A 20,466-nucleotide genomic window follows, 5' to 3' on the forward strand; every position below is an offset into this window, starting at 1 on the left:
AAAGTGACAGAACAGCATCTTCACACTTGACATTCTGTCCCTCATCCTGAAGCTGCAATGATGGAGGATTCCCAAGTAATAGAGTCTCCCCAAGGTCAAAGGAAACCAAATGGAGCCAGCCAGGGAAGCTAAAATGAAAGGAAAGCAAGGGATCTGTGAAAGTCACGTGACCCTGGCTGGCCACGGTGCCTGTGGGAGAGTGGCCCTTTAAGAGCCCAGGTGTGGGTCAAACACTGAGCAGAGTTTCAGTTTTGGCAGCAGCGTCCAGTGCCCTGCCAGTAGCTCCTAGAGAGGCAGGGGTTACCAACTGGCCAGCAGGCTGTGTCCCTGAAATCAGATCAACGGGAGAGAAGGAAGTGGCTAAAAGTAAGTGTTACTGCTCTGGGATCCCCAGACGGGATGCTATCTGGAAAGGGCTCAGGACGATGGCTCAGGCAACCCCCTCCATTCCCAACTCCCAGTCTCCCAGATAGTGGGGTGAGAAGGACAAGGAGGCAGACTGTGACTGTGTGTGGTTGGGGAGTAAGCGTGCATATCCCAGTGGGATGAGTAGGGATACAAGTGTGTGGAAGCCCCCCATCCTTTTCTGAGAAATATCAGCAAGTGGGAAGGGACCGCTGTGGTCAGCATATGTAGCTGCATTCTTTCAGCTTGGTCTGTGCCTGGATTTCCTAACTCCTCACAGTTGATTAACTGTGTGGCCTTAGGCAAGCCACCTAACCTCTCTGATCCTCAGTTTCTTAATCTATAAAACAAAGACAGAAATAACACCTATCATTCAGGGTCAATGTGGGTTCAAATGAGAAAATACGTGTGAAATAGCTTTGTCACCTCTAGAATGAAATAGGAATTGTTTCATATTTTTCAGATTAGTTTAATTAATCAAGGATGTATTGAACACCAGACAGACCTGGGATTAGATAATGCGCATAAAGTATGGCACCTAGCAAGTCCTCTTCCAGTCTTTGAGGTTTCCCGCTTGTGGCTTTCTGGCAAAGGCATGTTCAGCTCCTTTTACTGGGCTTCCAAGAACCCCTGCAATCCTTTCCAATTCCACCTCGCTTTGCTCTAGCAGATTCCTGCCAGGGGAGACATAAGTGTGTGTCATCGCATCATCCTGCCCTTCCTAGAGGTAGAAAAAATGAGGTCCTCACGGGGTCACTGAGTGAGGTAGGGCTGAGCCCCACAGGCAGTATACTCAACTCCTGCTGCTCCTCCTGGCTCTGCAGCCAGCAGATCTCAGACATGGGCTACCCTCCCTTTGCCCATCCTGACAGCATCCCAAGCCAGCAGTGAGACCGTCCGGCACAAGGGCAGCAGCTGGTCAAGCTCTGTCCCCGACCCCCAGTTCCCTTTGTGCAACTGCCACAGTGCCTGGGGCCATTGAAGCTGCTCCTATTTTGTGCCATCACTTTCCCCCTTCACTAGGAGAATTATAGATCCCTTAACATCTGGAGAGGAGATGCCACTTTCAGGGGTTTAGGGGTCTGGTGCCTGGACGTAGGTCTTCCCAGAGCCAGATCTGGAATTCTCTCTCCATCCTTCTCTCTGCCCCTGGATGTGCTAATGTAACAGAAAGAACACTGAGCCAGGAGTCAGGAAAGCAACTCTCTCTGCCTATCTCCTAGCGCCTCTAGACCTCTGTGGCTTTAGGTGATAAAAAGTGGGGTCACACAGGCTTCCATTTAGTAAACCCACTTGCCCTGGGCTTTCACAGCTTCATCTCATTCTCCCCTGATACAAACGAGGAGGTAGGCAGGGCTGGTTTTGTGATACCATTCCCTAGTTGAGGAAACCAAGACAGCATGAGTCTATGTGAGTGGTGTAAAGTCACCAGCAAGTTTGAACAGTGAGGTTTTGGTGCAGCCATTTTGATACGGTCATGAGGACATTTTGATGTCACCTACAAAGCAAACTATCCAACTTAAAAAAAAATACCTATGCACTGTGCTCAGCAGAGACCTTCGCTTATGTCTTCCCTCTCTCTGGAGGGGCTAGGGCTGGGGTCCCAATGCCACTCCATGGTATGGTGGAGTGGAAAGAGGCTTTGGCGTCAACATGCCTGGTTATACACATGGTTATGTAACATATCCTACACGTGGCAGGTGCTAAATAAATAGCAGCTAATATTTTCCAGGAAGAAATTTCTCTGTTGGCACCTACCCCTGGGTCCAGGTGTCTCTTCATTTTTTAATTTTTTGGAGTCTTACTCTGTCACCCAGGCTGGAATGCAGCGGCGTGATCTCAGCTCACTGCAGCCTCCATCTCCTGGGTTCAAGCGATTCTCCTGCCTCAGCCTCCCGAGTAGCTGGGATTACAGACCCGTGCCACCACACCCAGCTAATTTTTACACTTTTAGTAGAGACAGGGTTTTACCATGTTGGCCAGGCTGGTCTTGAACTCCTGACCTCGTGATCCACCCACCTCGGCCTCCCAAAGTGCTGGGATTACAGGCGTGAGCCACCACGCCCGGCCCCAGGTATCTATAAGAACTGCCTTTTCTGTGAAAGGCAGAGAGGAAAGAACTGAACAAATTCTCTTCTCTAAGATTGGATATCCTGCTCCTTCCTCTCCCACTGCTTCCTCTCAACAGCAAGACCCTCCGAGGTACAGCAGAGTGGCTAAGGGCCTATGCTCTTGATCCAGAATCCCATCTAAGTCACTTACCAACTGTGCAACCTTGGGCAAATGTCTCACCTCTCTGTGCCTCAATTATCTCACTCATGAAATGGGGTTGCCCATTTTGTCCTATCTCCTAGGGTGGCTGTAAGAATGAAACACATTAACACATGTAAAGCAACTGGAAAGGACTCAGTATACGTTCTTCTAGCCTAGCCCATAGTGCTTGTCTCCTCTCTTATCCACATGGGTCCAACCTAAGTAGCTCACTCTATCTTTGAACGATGCCCAGCAAGCAGACTTCTACTCTCATATCAAGTCCAGGGGACCTTTCTTCCTCTGAAAAAGAGGGAAACCTGAGATTAGATGGACAAAGGTTTGGACTCCACACCATGAGAGCTGAAGTGCAGTCACTTTAACTGAATAGGAGCTTGTTAAATACATTTTATAAAAAGAAAAACTATTCTTCGGCACAGCTTACACCCCTGCCCCAATCCACAATTGTGGGGCCATATATTACAAATATGTTGGGACACTAACTTAGTAAACTGAAAACGATCTAGCACATCCTAGCCTCAGCAGTGAAAAAACAACTGCTAGTTTAAGGACCAGAAAACGTGCCCTCATGCATGATATAATGTCATATATATAAAACTCAATAAAGGAGGCCCCTCTGCTCATTTAAAGCGTGATAATGGGGTAGAGACCTCAAATTCGGATTCTGCTGTGAGTCTTGGGGTCAAGAATCCCTACAACCCTTAGATTTCCGACCTGTGTCATGAGGATAACAACATCTACCTCTTGGGTTGTTGTGCTGATGGATGAAGTCATACAAGAAAAGAACCTAGCAAAGCATTTGGCACAAAGTGGGTGCCCAACATTATGTTCTTTTTCTTCCGTCCTTAAGCAAATCCTTTAAATCCAGCCCCGGCCACCCAGTGGGGTGGGTCTCCCTGAGATTTGAATCCCCCAGGTTTGGAAGAAAGTCTCTGGTTTTGAGAGGAAGGGGTCTCTAATGATTCTGAAAGCTCGGGATCCTTCCAACTGTTACTAGAGAAATTGTGCTTCAAGTTTTAGCTTTGGGCAAAGAAGAGCTCCTGTTCCTGCAAGCAGGGGTATCCTCTCCTGCCAATCATCCCGTCTAGGACTGGACTGTGTGCATCCCGCCCATGTTGCCATCTGCCCGACCTGCCTGTGCATGCCTGATGCTCTCATCCCTGGCTTGAGACCATGCAGAGGGTAATGGGTGCACACACATGTCCCCTCTCCACACGAACATGCACAGTCACCCAAACATGTCACAAAATGAGAAGTCTGGGACAGAGGTCAGGGTCTTCACCTTGGAGAAGCTGGCATCTGACTCTCTGCAACCCAGGCCAAGTCCAGAAGAGGGCTGCTCAGCTTGTAGGAAGACCACTCCTGTCTCCCACAAATATTAGGCAGTTGCTTATCTAGAGGTGAGGACAGGAACAAGAAGCAAGGACAGCTGCTGCTGGTGTGGGTTCTTAAAAGCAGGCAGCATTTTGTCCTCCCACCTGTGACTGCACCCACCCTGTGCCAGCACAAGTAGCAAATGGTAGATCTCTCAAGTCTTTGCAGCCAGCCCATCCCAACTGTTGCCGAGACTTCCTGGCCTCCTGAAAGCTGCTCCCACCTGGGAGCATCTCCCATGGCAGCTTGCAGTGCTTACGCAGGTGATGACACCCCAGCCAACGTCCCCTGATTGCTTTCACGTTGGAGCTGACTGGTATTTGGCTAAGGCCCCACTCCAGGGATTAATCATTGACCTGGTAAGAAAGGTCTGGGGCAATTAACCGGACTCAAGAGAGCCTCGTCGTTGCCATCTGACACCCATATCTGTTCCCACTCCCTCCCCTTACTCTTCCAAAGAACTGTAGAAACAAAATACCTTTATATTCACAAGGAAATAAAAGGTTCCTTGCTGGGAAATTCCCCTGCAACAAAGAAATAACCAAGATAAACAACTCTATTGCCTTTGGCTCAAGCTGAAGGGAGTCTGGGAGCAGGAGCAGGGGCCAGGGTGGTGAGGGAGGTCTGGGAGATAATGCCCAGCTTCCTCCTGCTTACAGCATCCTTATCTTTATGGCACTCATTACTGCCCAAACTTAGGATCATTTAACACTCTCTTTGTCAAGATAACTCCAAAGTTTAAAGTCTGTCAAACTCTGGGAAAGTGGGAACTCCTCTCTCCTCCTCTAGGCTGTAGTTGGGGCCTTGATGACAGCTGCTGTCAGGCAGGCCCCTGGGACCCTCAGCTCTCCTCAGCCCTGGGCTTTGTCCACGGTGGTGACAAAGTCCACATGGGCTGCTCCATCTGAGTGGTCTTATCTTTGATTCTTCATCTTTGTCTGCCAGGTCTTACCAGGCAGGATTACAAAGACCCTACCACCTAAGTTTTTAAACCCCAATTCCATAACCAAGTTGCTGGGAAAACGTAAGCCTATCATTCAGCATCTCAAGATCTCAATGTTTTATCCATAAAATGGTTGGATTATACCTCTCTGTCTTATTTCAAGGGAACATACAAAGCTCAAATGAAATAATGTAAATGATAGTGCTTTCATAAGCAACAGGGTCTCTAAAAATAACATAAATAAGCATAAGGTAAAAGCATGCTCTTGTATTTGGGGTGCCATACAGCAGTGGAGAGGTTAAGCACATGGACTTTGCAGTCAGACAAAGATGGGCCTAAATATTCTGCACCCCCATTCTGTGTACCCCCACACACTTAACCCCTGTGTGCTACTTAACCTTTAAGCCTTCATTTCCTCCAATGTGAATGTGAATAAGAATACTAACCTTATAGGGTTGATATCAAGTCCATATGAGATAATACACATAAATTATTCAACACAGTGCCTGAGACAGAATAAGGGAGCAATCAATGGGGTTAGGACCATCATAATTACATTTACAGCCTTAATAACCATGACACCTCCTCTGTGGGTCTCAGTTTCCTCATCTGAACACACCGTGAAATATGTCAGCCTGCTTCACCTCCCAGGAATGTCAGGAATGTAGGGAGGGCAGCTGAAACAGAAAGATGGGGCCACATATTGGTAGGAACCAATCACCCAGCAAGCCGTTCCTGAGATCTTACAGCGTGCCTGGGACTGTGTCTCATGGGCAGGGAAACAGAACAAATGACACAATATCTCTATCCCAAAGGAGCTTGCAGCTTAGTTGAGAAGACAAAAGCTACTTATAGCTATTAAGGAAATGTAAGTGTTGAAGGATGATAAGACTTTGAGTTGTTATAGAAAAGGTGGAGGCACTGATTCATTCAACAGGATTTATGTCAATTGCTGGAGATACAAAGTCAAACAGATGTCACAGAAACTCTAAGGTCAACAGTCTTGGAAGACAAGGGGAGCTTCATCTCCTTGTGATTATTGTTTTCAGCATTGCACACGAGAAGTCGGCCTGAGTGGTGCGGCGCTCAGGACACACCAGCAATGCTGCTCTTCGTGCTCACCTGCCTGCTGGCGGTCTTCCCAGGTATGTCTGCCAGGTCCCTACTCCCCAAGCTCTACCCCTCCAGCCTGCCCGACTCCAGGGTTCATCTCCCTGGGGACACTAAAATCAGACTCATCCCCAGGGATGTCCCTCTCAAAGTTGGCACTCCCTTGAGGAAGAGTCATACAGAGACCATGTCTGTGAGCGTTGGAAATCAGGGACAGGAATGGCACTTCCTAATCTCAAGGCCAGGGGTCTGTGAAAGATCTTATTTGAGAATAACAAAGACCTTAACTTCAACCAAGCATCTCTATAACCCGCTGTGAAATCTGAGGGAAATCACTTATCCTTCCTGGCTCTCAATATTTTTATCTGGGGAAAAAAAAGACAAGAAAATCATCTACAAAGTGTTTTTAGAAATATAAGGAAATAACACATGGCAAGTGCAAACTTGTAACACCTTACGAAAGTGGTGTTATTGTTTGAAAAAACAAAGGATGGCTGGATGCTGGCTCACCGCTGTAATGCCAGCACTTTGGCAGGCTGAAGCGGGTGGACTGCTTGAGGTCAGTAGTTCAAGACCAGCCTGGCCAACATGGAGAAACCTTGTCTCTACTAAATAGAAATCAAAATTTGCCAGCATGTGCCTGTAGTCCCAGCTACTCAGGAGGCTGAGGCATGAGAATCACTTGAACCTGGGAAGTGGAGGTTGCACTGAGCCGAGATCGTGCCACTGCACACCAGCTTGGGCGACAGAGTGAGACTTTGTCTCAAAAAATATATATATATAAAATAAAAAACAAGGAATATCATAAATTTGTCATTCTCTTGTCCTTGAAATGGTTTTCATTAATGAATTACAATTAGAATTTAATCATGATTAAAACAGTCACTTTATATAATCTCAGCAATTTTCCAGCTGTAATATATGATAAATTATCAACAGAGGGCCTATGTGTCAGGTAGAAAACCACATCTCCTCACAGTGGATTATCTGGAACAGGCTGTGCCTCCCAAGGGCCTCAGAAAACCTCTCACTTCTGTACCCACAGCCATCTCCACGAAGAGTCCCGTATTTGGTCCCCAGGAGGTGAGTAGTGTGGAAGGTAACTCAGTGTCCATCAAGTGCTACTACCCACCCACCTCTGTCAACCGGCACACCCGGAAGTACTGGTGCCGGAAGGGAGCCAGTGGCCGCTGCATAACCCTCGTCTCCTCAGAGGGCTACGTCTCCAGCAACTATGCAGGCAGGGCTAACCTGACCAACTTCCCGGAGAACGGCACATTTGTGGTGAACATTGCCCAGCTGAGCCGGGATGACTCCGGGCACTACAAGTGTGGCCTGGGCATCAACAGCCGAGGCCTGTCCTTTGATGTCAGCCTGGAGGTCAGCCAGGGTAAGGATCCAGGCTCCTTGGGTTTCTGGGGGAATGTTAGAGGGAATTCTCTAAGGTGCATGGAGGGTTGGAGGAGGAACTTCCTGACAAGGATGCGTAGCCCGGCCGGGGGTCAGAAGGCTCCCCTCTACCCAGGCAAAGACTTCTTAGAACAGGAGGAGGAGACAGATAGGGCCTACTTGGGGGTGATAAGTGAACCCTTCTAGGACTTGGTGGCCTATAACATTTTAGGCTTTCTGGAGACCCCAGCTTAGAAGGGTATCAGGAGGACAAGTTTTCTCGTGTTTGCTACAGGTAGAAAGGGAAATCTGACATCAGGCTAAGGAGATAGAAAAGGCAGGGAGAGATTTACAGGGATCCTTAAATTCCTATCATTAATGCACCTTTCCATCAAGGTTTGGGCTGCCAAAAGGCTTCTTGTAAAATGTATATATATTTTTTTTAACCCAGGAACCCTTAGTCTTTCAGTATTATCAGGATAAACTAGATTATTAGTTCTTGACCAAAGACCAAGATCCTGAAAGGATGGGTTGCTAACAAGCCTATTCTAGTTGGAGAAAGAGAAAAAAAGAAAAGCTCTTTCTGACAAGGGTTTAACAATGAGGCCATTTTAGATAGTCAAGGACAACTCAAAAGAGAGGTCTTACAGAGGAAAGAAATTCAGGGGGACTCCCGAAGACATGTTCTGCTCCTTTGGAATATGCATACTATTGTCTGTGGACTAAATGAGGAGGTCATTCAGGTGGGGATGGAGATTCGAAACCACAGAATCTTAAGAGGTGAAGAGGGCTTAGAGTTTACCCTGTCCAGATGCTTAGAAGAACTTGCCGATGGTGGGTATGCAGCCTCTGATTAAGCACTTTAGCAGAAACTCACTGCTCCTCAAGACAGCCCATTTCACATTTACACTGTTGTAGTTTTTAGAAACTTCTATTGTATGCATTGAAATCCATCACCCTGCGTTTACATTCGTTCTGTTCATTTCAACACACATTAATTTGGCCACCTACTATGCAGAGGCATTGTGCTTGTCACAGCAGAGGGGTCAAACATGAGAAAAACATGCTCCTGCCTTCAAGGTACTTCCAGTCCATGGAGAACATAATTAACCATACACCAGATTGGATGTAATAAGCGATGCGGATGTATCAAGAAAGCATAGGGCAGGGAGAGATTAGTGTCAGCTTGGGGAAGGTTTCATGGAGGAGACGGCCGTCAAGCTGGGCCTTGGAAGACATATTCTGACAGAGTTCCTCTGGGAAGGAGGGCATTCCAGGTTATAAGTCCACCCACACCCTAATTAGGAATAGCAAATAGTCCTATGTTGCAAGAAAGTAGAATCACAGTTTGCCCGCCCCCTACCCTGCACCCCTCATCCTGCAGGTCCTGAGCTCCCAAATGGCACTGAAGTCTACACGGTGGACGTGGGCAGAACAGTGACCATCAAATGCCCTTTTAAGACTGAGAATGCTCCGAAGACGAAGGCCTTGTACAAGAAGATAGGCCAGTCCTCTGTGCTGGTCATTGACTCCAGAAATTATGTGAATCCCAACTATAAGGACAGAATACGCCTTCGTATTCCAGGTACTGGCCAGTTAATTTTCACCGTTGTCATCGACCGACTCAGGCTCAGCGATCATGGACTGTATCTCTGCCAGGCCGGGGATGGTTCCAATCGTGATGAGAAGAATGCTGACCTCCAAGTGCTAGAGCCCGAGCCCGAACTGGTTTATGAAGACCTGAGGGGCTCAGTGACCTTCCACTGTGCCCTGGGCCTTGAGGTGGCAAATGTGGCCAAATTTCTGTGCCGAGTGAACAGTAGGGAAACCTGTGACGTGGTCATCAACACACTGGGGAAGAGGGACTCAGCCTTTGAGGGCAGGATCCTGCTCAACCCCCAGGACAAGGATGGCTCATTCAGTGTGGTGATCACGGGCCTGAGGAAGGAGGATGAAGGGCGCTACCTGTGTGGAGCCCACTCGGATGGTCAGCTACAGGAAGGCTGGCCCATCCAGGCCTGGCAACTCTTCGTCAATGAGGGTAAGACCCTAGACAAGGAGAGGGAGGAGGTGGGGCAGTCTTGCAGGTGAGAGCCAAGCTCAGCTCCCTCTGAGTCTATTTATCAATAGTCATCAATCAGCCAATAGCATCCACTCACTGACCAGCCCCAAAGTGGAGGCTGTGTGGGCTGCTGCACAGGACAGCCAGAAAAAGCAGCCTCTGCCTGGTGGCAGCTCCTAATTACTCTTCTGTTATTAAAGTCCTTTTGATGGCTGTCCCTGCTTAACAAGTAAGAGGTGAGTAAAGCTCTTGATTGAGGCAGGACTTATAGACTGTGTTTCAGGGCTGTGGCAGGCTCTGCAGGGGTCCTCTGTCCCCTCCCCTGACCCCTGAACAAGAGGGGTGCCTCATCCCTCACATTCAGATGGAAAAAGGATTGGCTAATCTTGGTATCAATGCGTTCCCAGGAGTGCCCCAGCTTCTAAATGTTTCACTCCCACATTTTGTAGGGTTATTTGTGAATTTCAGCACCATCTGGCCCACTCAGCCCTACTCTAGTGAGCCATCAGCATAATGAAAGAATTAAATCCCAGCTCCGTCTCACCCCAGAGCACCCTGCATAGAGTTGCCCTCGCGAGAAGCAGCAAACCCGTACTTGCAGTTCCAAGTATCTGTGCTTGTGACTTTTTTTTTTAAAGGGGCTTATGTTCCCTGCACGCCATGTTCATGTCCAACTTAGGGTCCTCACCAGGACCCCCTGCATCTTTGGTCACCTGGTTCTCTCTGGACCTCGGCTTTAGCTGCCTGGAAAATGGCTATCGTCTTTGAGATGCCCCTTGGGGCCCCAACAATTAAGCTCACCTTTGCTACATACTTTATATTTTACATAATACCTTTCTAAATATATTTTCTTGATTTGGACATAATCCCATTTGGCCACTTTTGTGGAATACCCTTGTTAGTGTATAAAACAGACAAAACCTTATACAGAGGGAGAGTTTGTAAGAAGCCAAAGAAGAAGAGCTGATATTCTCTCCTTCAACTCCTTCCATTCTCTGCTCAGAATAATGTGGAGGAAAAGAACAACATGCCCAGGTTGACGGGGAGACTCCATGTCCCCGGAGTCTGGCCCTGGTGGCTCCAGCTGCAGGCTTTGTGACATTAGGAAAGTTCCTTTTCATTTTCTGAGGAGGGTAAGGTGATGCATGTAAACTTCTCTCCCTATCCTGGCTGAGACCCCAGGAAGAAGGCTTCTCAGGCCACGCAAGATTCTTCCTGCGTGGCCATCCTCCCATCCCATCTCTGTCTGTGCTTTCAGAGTCCACGATTCCCCGCAGCCCTACTGTGGTGAAGGGGGTGGCAGGAGGCTCTGTGGCGGTGCTCTGCCCCTACAACCCTAAGGAAAGCCAGAGCCTCAAGTACTGGTGTCTCTGGGAAGGGGCCCAGAATGGCCGCTGCCCCCTGCTGGTGGAGAGCCAGGGGCTGGTTCAGGAGCAGTATGAGGGCCGCCTCTCCCTGCTCCAGGAGCCAGGCAACGGCACCTTCACTGTCATCCTCAACCAGCTCACCACCCAGGACGCCGGCTTCTACTGGTGTCTGACCAACGGCGATACTCGCTGGAGGACCACCGTGGAGATCAAGATTATCGAAGGTAAGAGTTGAACAGGAAGGGAGAAAGCTCTAAGACCTCTCCAGCCAGCAGCAGCATCCCCAGCCACTCTTCCTCCTTTTTCACCCACCTCCACCCTGATGGGCCAGACCTCAGGAGGGAGCCCACCTATTCAGAGGTCACATTTTCATATCTGTAACACGCACCCTACACTCTGAATTACCATACATGGTACCTCCTACCATCAAGAACATGGGCCTCTTTCGCAGTGTGCAGGCATCAGCTGAAGTTGAGGATTGCAGATACCTCTTTGTATGGAGTCTAGAAGAGAAGGAAGAGTGAGGAAAGCAAACTGAAGTCCATGTGCAAAGATCTATGGGTTATGGTAGACTCTGGATTGATCATGGTGCTCATCAATAATAATTATTACCTAGGCACACAATTACATTTCTTATGTAGACAAAATAACATACTTATTTCTAATGCTATACGAAGAGGAAATGTCGACTGAGCATGGTGGTACATGCCTGTAATCCCAGCACCTTGGGAGGCCAAGACAGGAAGATCGCTTGAGCCCAGGAGACGGAGGCTGCAGTGAGCTATGATTGCACCACTAGCCTCCAGCCTGGGTGACAGAGAGAGACCGTGTCTCAAAAAAAAAAAAAAAAAAAGGAAAAAGGTTGAGATACATACATACATACGTATATATGACATGTGGACAGCGACACCAGAGTCACTTTCCTGCAGCATCTCCAAGTACCAGCTTCTGTGCTTATTTCTACCTCCCTCCCTCCTCCAGGAGAACCAAACCTCAAGGTACCAGGGAATGTCACGGCTGTGCTGGGAGAGACTCTCAACATCCCCTGCCACTTCCCATGCAAATTCTCCTCGTATGAGAAATACTGGTGCAAGTGGAGTAACACAGGCTGCCAGACCCTGCCCAGCCAAGACGAAGGCCCCAGCGAGGCCTTCGTAAACTGTGACGAGAACAGCCGGCTTGTCTCCCTGACCCTGAACCCAGTGACCAGGGCAGACGAGGGCTGGTACTGGTGTGGAGTGAAGCAGGGCCACTTCTATGGAGAGACTGCAGCTGTCTATGTGGCAGTTGAAGAGAAGAAGGTAGCAGGTGAGTCTCCAAGGGCAGGGCCTGCGCCCCTCAGACCCAGAGGCAGGACTTCCTGAAGGCCCCTGCCTAAGAGCTTCTCAATCAGTGCTGGCCCGTATGTTTGGCTGTAAGAGGCTGAAAGTGGAGGGCGGGAAGGGAGGGGATGTTTAGGTCCTATATAGCCTCATTAAGCCTTTCAAAAGGGACATCTCAAATAAACATACCAACTAAATAAAAATAGTGGGTTTGCAATTTAACCTTGGCATTAAGACAACTCCCAGCTGAATGTGGTGGCTCACACCTGTAATCCCAGCACTTTGGGAGGCCAAGGTAGGCAGATCACTTGAGGCCAGGAGTTCAACACCAGCCTGGCCGACATGGAGAAAACTCATCTCAACTAAAAATACAAAAATTAGCTGAGCATGGTGGTGTAATCCCAGCTATCTGGGTAGCTGAGGCATGAGAATTGCTTGAACCCAGGAGGTGGGGGTTGCAGTGAATGAGATGGTGCCACCGCACTCTAGCCTGGACAACAGAGCTAGATTCCATTTCAAAAAAAAAAAAAAAAAGACAAGTCCCATAGTTGCCACTTCAACCCAGATTGAAGTCTCTTCTCTATCTGGAAATATTCTTCTCTGTATAGAAGAATAATATGCATACATCACTGTCATATACAATATGTTCATCTCCCTTCCCCCTGCCAAAGCTTGCCCTCAAAAGAGGGCCGGGTACCTTCGTTTACAAGGTCTGATCAAGAAAATTAGGAAACATCTAGTAAATTTGCATTTCAAGTCCTCTTTTAAAATTTCACATGAAATGTTTCAGCCCTAATAAGGGTATTTCGTAGTCCCTCAAGAAATCCTATTGTGTCTGGACCCTGCCGTTGGGACTCACTGAGGGGCCCTTCGCCAGGCTACCTCCAGGGGGCAGCACTATCGCACCCAGTTGGGCAGTCCGGAAGCCTGGGGCCAGCGTCTCAGAGCCTTGAAAATCTCCCCAGCCTAAGTGATGGGTCAGCCTTAATGATAGGTCAGCCTTTATAGCTGATCTATGACACGAAGGCTTGAAGGTCCCCACCAGACGTTTGGTAGTAATGGGGCAGAGATCATCTGTGACAGCTGAAGAAGGCCATCACGCTCTGTTTCTAATGCCATCCTGGGTCCTACCCCAACAGCCTTGAGATTGAACCCTGACCCTGTGATTCCTCATGAAATCTCCCCAGACTCCTTCACCTCGAGGAGTAAGAGCATAGAGAAAAAACCACAACCCAGGCCCCACTCTTCCCTGTGGCAGGGTCCCGCGATGTCAGCCCAGCGAAGGCAGACGCTGCTCCTGATGAGAAGGTGCTAGACTCTGGTGTCCGGGAGATTGAGAACAAAGCCATTCAGGATCCCAGGCTTTTTGCAGAGGAAAAGGTCGTGGCAGATACGGGAGATCAAGCTGGTGGGAGCAGAGCATCTGTGGATTCCAGCAGGTGAGGAAGGATTCAAGGCTCCCCACTCGGAGAACACCCCAGAGCTGAGCACCTGAGGCTGGGCCACCAGGTCAAGGAGGAAAGCCTGTCTGTCTCTTGAGCACTGGGGCAGCCCTTACTACCTTGCTTATACAATAAGTGGAAGGGTCCCATGGTACCCTCTGCCCTTCTCCCACGGCTGGGGAGGTGTTTACAAGTCAGTTCAGTCTTCCGGGCCTGGGATGCAACAAGGCCCAGTGCTTGCCTTTGCCAGTCTGGGAAGGCTTCTTAGAAGAACAGAGCTAGGGAGCTGCATCAGCAGGATGAGGTGGATAAACCTGGGAGGACAAAGTAGCCGAGTCAACCCTGGCAGCACATCCTCGGGCCCCCAGATCTCCTTTCCAGGGATGAACTAACTTAAGCCTTCTTCCAGCTCTGAGGAACAAGGTGGGAGCTCCAAAGCGCTGGTCTCCACTCTGGTGCCCCTGGGCCTGGTGCTGGCACTGGGAGCCGTGGTTGTGGGGGTGGCCAGAGCCCGGCACAGGAAGAATGTCGGTGAGTCCCTGGGATACTCCCTGCCTCCACCTCCAACCCGAGCCCTCAGTCCTGAATCATCTACCCATAGAGGAAGCTGCCATTGTCTCTCCTTTTTCACGGGCTAAAACAAAGGATCCTGAGAAAGCAGGATGGGGAAAGATAAACCCACACATACTCGAAACTTAAATTCGGAGCTGCTGTCCAAATACTAACTCTGGAAAATCATCTGCAATTACCCAGGGTCTAGGTTCAGAGGCAGGGCAGCCAGGAAGAGAAGACTGGGCTTCAGGAGACCCTGGGCTTGGACTAATTGGATAACTAATGAGCTGTGTGACATTGGGCCATCCTTATGCCATGCCTTAGTTTCCTCATGGCTCAAGACAAGGATGATAATCACTACCTCACAGAGCTGATGTGAGGACCAAAGGAGATATTGTTCATTGAAAGATCCCAGAGTGACAAACAAAGATCAGGGATTACCAAGTCCTGATTACCCAGGAAAAGGGACTGGGGAGGAGACTCGGATCATTTCCATCCCCCTGGGTCATAGTCAGAGGTGCACCACCTCAGCTGTCCTGCAGGGCTACAGTGGATCTGCCTAGAGACAAGCAGCCCAACCTGGCCTTCTAGGTCCCAGCCCCTGTCCCTACACCAACTCCTCTTCCTCCTGGACAGACCGAGTTTCAATCAGAAGCTACAGGACAGACATTAGCATGTCAGACTTCGAGAACTCCAGGGAATTTGGAGCCAATGACAACATGGGAGCCTCTTCGATCACTCAGGAGACATCCCTCGGAGGAAAAGATGGTATGACCCTCACTCAAGGGAATGCACAGCCCCTAGGGAGAGCAAGAATTGGCCCCACATCTGGGTTGGGAAAAGGAGGCTAGTAAGGGCTCACCTACCCTCTTTCTTCACACAGAGTTTGTTGCCACCCCTGAGAGCACCACGGAGACCAAAGAACCCAAGAAGGCAAAACGGGTGAGGAGGAAGAAGGAAGGCCCACTATGTGCCAAGGAAATGCAGCATGAGGGGCTGCAGTTAGACTTCAGGAAGAACTACCTTAATATGGGGGCTGATCCCAAAATAGGGAGGATGGTATAAATAGTCCTTAGGAGTCCTCAGGACTTTTTGAGGAAGAACTGTATCTTACTGGTGGTGGAATGCTGATGTGGATAAGACCCAGGAAGGAGGTGAGCTATATGATTAGGCTGTAAAATGGCAAGAGGGAGGCAGGCCGGGAGATGAGAAAAGCAGGTACATAAAAGATGGGAAGCTCCAATGCCAAATCCTGGTGATTAAATGGATGCTCTTCCTGGGTTGGGGGATCCAAAGACCTTAGGCCACCCATCCTCCCTTAAGGGTTTGCTCAGGACCAGCTTTTTGCCTGGTCCTAGGAGACATTTGCTCGCTGTGGGCAGTTTGAGGCTAGAAGCCCCTGCTCACTTCTCTTGAAGCCCCAGTAGAGGCAACTCCTGCCTTTGGGTGCCATATACCATCCCCGCAATCTTCCCTAGGACTCAGGGGACCCAGAAAAATAACATCTCGTGCCTCTAATCCCGAGGTGATAGTTTTTGTTGTGGTGGTTGTTTTTATCATATCTACTTTTTCTTGAAACATCTCTGGCATTTAGCAAAGTTAGAACAAGTTATTCCTGGAGACAGCCTTCCCCTTTAACTCTGTGGTGCCAAAAAGCTACCTCTCTGGGCTGGTAGAGAAAGAAAAACATACACCACCGTGGTTGACCCCAGCCTAGGCCACCTTGCCCGTGGACTGTGTGGGCAGCTTCCGGGGACAGGCCCAGGCAACAGAGGCGGTTCCACTCCACGTATTAGAAGGAGGTAGTGAGACAGAAGGAGATATTTTTAGAGGCTGCAACTTTCCATTTCTCAAAATGCGTCCTGTTTGGTGAACATGGGGGCTGGGATGAGAACAGTGGGCCCCACAGGCTTGTGTTGCTTGGACCAAGATCATGAATTCAGGATATTGAGTACTTCCCCTCCCCCGACTCCACCCACTGAGCCAGTGCCCCCCACACTGACGCTTCTCCTCTTGTGCCTTAGTCATCCAAGGAGGAAGCCGAGATGGCCTACAAAGACTTCCTGCTCCAGTCCAGCACTATGGCCACCGAGGCTCAGGAAGGCCCCCAGGAAGCCTAGATGGTGTCGCCACCTGCCTCCTGCACCCATGACAATCACCTTCAGAATCATGTCGATCCTGGGGCCCTCAGCTCCTGGGGACCCCATTGCCTGCTCTAACACCTGCCTAGGTTTTTCTTACTGTCCTCAGAGGTGTGCTGGTCCCCTACTCAGTGACATCGAAGCCTGGCCTAATTGTTCCTATTGGGGATGAGGGTGGCATGAGGAGGTCCCACTTGCAACTTCTTTCTGTTGAGAGAACCTCAGGTATGGAGAAGAATAGAAGTCCTCACGGGTCCCTTGAAGGAAGAGGGACAGGGGTGGGAGAGCTGATTGCAGAAAGGACAGACGTGTAATGCCCCTCTGCACCCTTATCATGGGATGTCAACAGAAGTTTCCCTCCACTCCATCCCTCCCTCCCGTCCTCTCTCTCTTCTTCTTTCCTTCCATCAAAAGACGTATTTGAATACATACTAGAATTCAGGTGCTCTGCTAGATGCTGTGACAGGTATGCCACCAACACCGCTCACAGCCTTTCTGAGGACACCAGTGAAAGAAGCCACAGCTCCTCTTGGCGTATTTATACTCACTGAGTCTTAACTTTTCACCAGGTGTGCTCACCTCTGCCCCTGTTGGGAGAGGTCATAAAATTTCTCGAGTCCTAAAGCCTCAGGGGTCATGTATGATGAGCGCACATACAGGTAATTATAAACCCACATTCTTACCATTTCGCACATGAGAAAATTAGGGTTTGGAAGAGTGAAGCATTTTTCCTCTTTCTTTTTTTTTTTTTTTTGAGATGTAGTTTCGCTCTGTCGCCCAGGCTGGAGTGCAGTGGCACGGTCTCAGCTCACTGCAACCTCCGCCTCTCGGGTTGACACCATTCTCCTGCCTCAGCCTCCCAAGTAGTTGGGACTACAGGCACCCACCACCACGCCTGGCTAATTTTTTATATTTTTAGTAGAGACAGCGTTTCACTGTGTTAGCCAGGATGGTCTCAATCTCCTGACCTCGTGATCTGCCCGCCTCGGTCTCCCAGAGTGCTGGGATTACAGCCGTGAGCCACCATGCCCGGCCTCTTTTTTTCTTTTCTTTTTTTTTTTTAAGACGTAGCCTCACTGTGTCACCCAGACTGGAATGCAGTGACACAATCTCGGCTCACTGAAACCTCTGCCTTCCAGGTTCAAGCGATTCTCGTGCCTCAGTCTCCCAAGTAGCTGGGACTACAGATGTGGGCCACCACGCCTGGCTTTTTTTTTTTTTTTTTTTTTTTTAGAGACAGGGTTTCACCATGTTGACCAGACTGGTCTCGAACTCCTGGCCTCAAGTGATCAGCCCACTTTAGCCTCTCAAAGTGCTGTGATTACAGGCATGAACCACTGTGCCCGGCCCTGAAGCATTTTTCTCAAAGGCCGCCAGTGAGATAAACTAGATTTGGCGTCTTCTCTCCTGGGCCAGGGATCTCTCTACAAGAGCCCCTGCCCCTCTGTAAGGAGGAGGAGGGAGAAGAGAAAATGTAAAGGAGGGAGATCTTTCCCAGGCCCCACCATTTCTGTCACTCACATGGACCTAAGATAAAAGAATGGCCAAACCCTCACAATCCCTGGTGTTTGAAGAGTTCCAAGTTGAAGGGAAACAAAGAAGTGTTTGATGGTATCAGAGAGGGGCTGCTCTCCAGAAAACTAACATTAATTTCTTTTTCCCTCTGAGTTCTGTACTTCAATCAGCCTACAAGCTGGCACCTGCTAACAAATCAGAAATATGACAATTAATAATTAAAGACTGTGATTGCCACCAATGAGGCTCAGACTGTATTTGTCCCCAATACCTTCTGTCTCCCAGACAGCCCTTTCATGGCTTTCTTTTCTTTTTCTTTTTCTTTTTTAAGACAGGGCACTCTGTTGCCCAGGCTGGAGTGCAGTGGTGCAATCACGGCTCACTGCAGCCTCTACCTCCTGGTTTCAAGTGATCCTCCCACCTCAGCCTCCAGAGTAGCTGGGACTGCAGGCATCCACCACCACACTGGCTAACTTTTTGTATTTTTTTTTTGTAGAGACAGAATTTCGCTATGTTGCCAATGCAGGTCTTGAATTCATGGGCTCAATTGATCCTCCCACCTCTGCCTCCCAAAGTTCTGGGATCACATACACTAGCCACTGCATCTGGCTGCCTTTTGCTTTGGTCCCGCTTTTAGGCACCCCGGGACCCCCTTGTCTGTCAAGATCATTCCTAAGTTCTGGTGCTAAACCATGTCATATCCTATAAGGACTGCCCAAGCTGTCTGTTGGCAGCTAGCCCCCCCATCTCATCCCTAGACTCTTCCACAGGGCTTCTGTGTGTGGAGGGTTCTCTCTGCAAGAAAGTTCTCCCCAGTCTGCCATCCTGCCTGATGTGAACCTTTGCCTCCACCCAGGCCTTAAACATAATGCTGTGGATGCTATGAGCTTCCCAAGTCTACACTTTCCTGGACTCAGACTTCAGTCCTCTTTTGGTCTCCCCTCCAGTCCCACTAACCGCAGTACTCAGTCTCAGTTCCCAGGCCCTGACCTGGGTCAGAGCCTTGGGCTTCTATCCAGCCAGAAGAGGGGGAATCAGAAATGTTTATTTCTCTCTTCTGTGATGGGGATGCATAGCTTCTGGAATGACAGCAAATCGTTCCAGGAGGATCAAAATGACAAGATGTGTCAGAACCTACCACTGTCTTACCCTTTCAGGAAGCTGTTCTTTGACTCACCAAAGGGCCATGTTTATGGTAGAGGATTAAGGTGCAACTTCTGTATGAATGCCAATAACCAGCGAGCCAGTCCTGAGCTCGTGTAGCCTATCCCAGTCCTGAGCTCGTGTAGCCTATCCCAGTCCTTTGAAGCAAAGGTCAAGAAATGTCACTATAGCCAAAGGCGATCTTATATTATTCCTAAGTGATATTGTCAATACAGCCCAAAGTCCATCTGCTCCTCGTGTAGCATGAGAAACCCTTTTAAATAAGGAAGCTGGTTCATAGGTTCTGGTGGACATGAGTTTGGAGAAGATATGATTCATCTTAGTACAGGGGAGTGACAATAAACTGCAAGATTGATGATGATAAACCAATTAGCAATGGTCAGTGGCCCCGAGCATTCAAGGAACTATTTAAACATTTGATGACAAGGAAATCTTCCCCAAGTTCTTGAATTATCTTCATGTTTATTTTTTTTTAAAGTCCAATATGTAAAGATAGAACTATTATTAAGGCCCAACTATTATTAATGCTCAACCACTGCTGGGCATTATTAAGGCCCAAGAGTGGTTAGGAATTGGTTTTTTTTGTTTTGTTTTGTTTTTGTAGAGACAGGGTCTTGTTTGTTGCCCAGGCTGGTCTGGAACTCCTGGCCTCAAGCAATCCTTCTGCCTCTGCCTCCCAAAGGACAGGAACTACAGGCGTGAGCCAGTGCACCCAGCCAGGAATTCGTTTCTAGCAACTGATTTGTTTGTAAAGCTAAAAAATAGATCTCTGATTTAGACTTTCCCAAAACTCAAGACAGAACATCTCTCCTAAGAACATTAAACAGCAGCGAGAGGAACTGACTGTGCTATGGTCTATGAAACTGGCCCCCCAGGCAGAGAAACAAGTAGTTTCCCACCCCATCCCTCCCAGCTTTCCTAAAATAATTATCTCTCCTAAGGAGTCTGCACAACAAAAAATAAGAGATCATCTCAAAAAGGCTACCTGTCTAAGTGGACAGTGGACACGCTGAGAGGCAGGCTGTGAGACTGAGACCAAAGGTCCCAGCAGGCTGTGGAGCAAGGCAGGCACGGAGAGAAGATCATCGGTATAGGAGCCAAGCAGCTCTGGAGTTTCTCTTCCAAGGCTGATTCTCAAAAGGGCAGCCAAGCCACTCTCCCTAGAGCCAAAAATCTTTGGCCTAGATACAGGAACATGAATATTCTAAAATCCAGGTGGTTGCTGTTATGTCACATTGAAGTTGAACCAAAAGTCCAGCATGTTTGGGGTTTTAACCTCAGAACTCCAATAGGAATATGGCCCTAGTCAGGAAAGAAATCTTAGTTACCAAAATCCTACCATTTATTATCTTCAAAAAGTCACATGGCTGGGTGCGGTGGCTCACACCTGCAATCCCAGCACTAGCACT

The 20,466-nt window shown here is 48.8% G+C and overlaps 1 protein-coding gene across 1 annotated transcript; it reads left to right on the forward strand.

Moving 5' to 3' along the window:
- The first annotated feature begins 235 nt into the window (after nucleotides 1-235).
- PIGR (polymeric immunoglobulin receptor) lies at nucleotides 236-18,134 on the forward strand. The gene is made up of 11 exons (XM_050782108.1): nucleotides 236-366; nucleotides 6,043-6,138; nucleotides 7,149-7,493; nucleotides 8,877-9,533; nucleotides 10,813-11,145; nucleotides 11,903-12,229; nucleotides 13,502-13,682; nucleotides 14,095-14,216; nucleotides 14,874-15,005; nucleotides 15,121-15,179; nucleotides 16,262-18,134. Exons 2-11 carry the CDS (start codon nucleotides 6,096-6,098, stop codon nucleotides 16,355-16,357), a joined length of 2,295 nt encoding a protein of 764 aa, XP_050638065.1. The 5' UTR covers nucleotides 236-366; nucleotides 6,043-6,095; the 3' UTR covers nucleotides 16,358-18,134.
- Nucleotides 18,135-20,466: the final 2,332 nt, after the last annotated feature.

This window comes from Macaca thibetana, chromosome 1 (assembly GCF_024542745.1).
Source record: "Macaca thibetana thibetana isolate TM-01 chromosome 1, ASM2454274v1, whole genome shotgun sequence".
Lineage (NCBI taxonomy): Eukaryota > Metazoa > Chordata > Mammalia > Primates > Cercopithecidae > Macaca > Macaca thibetana.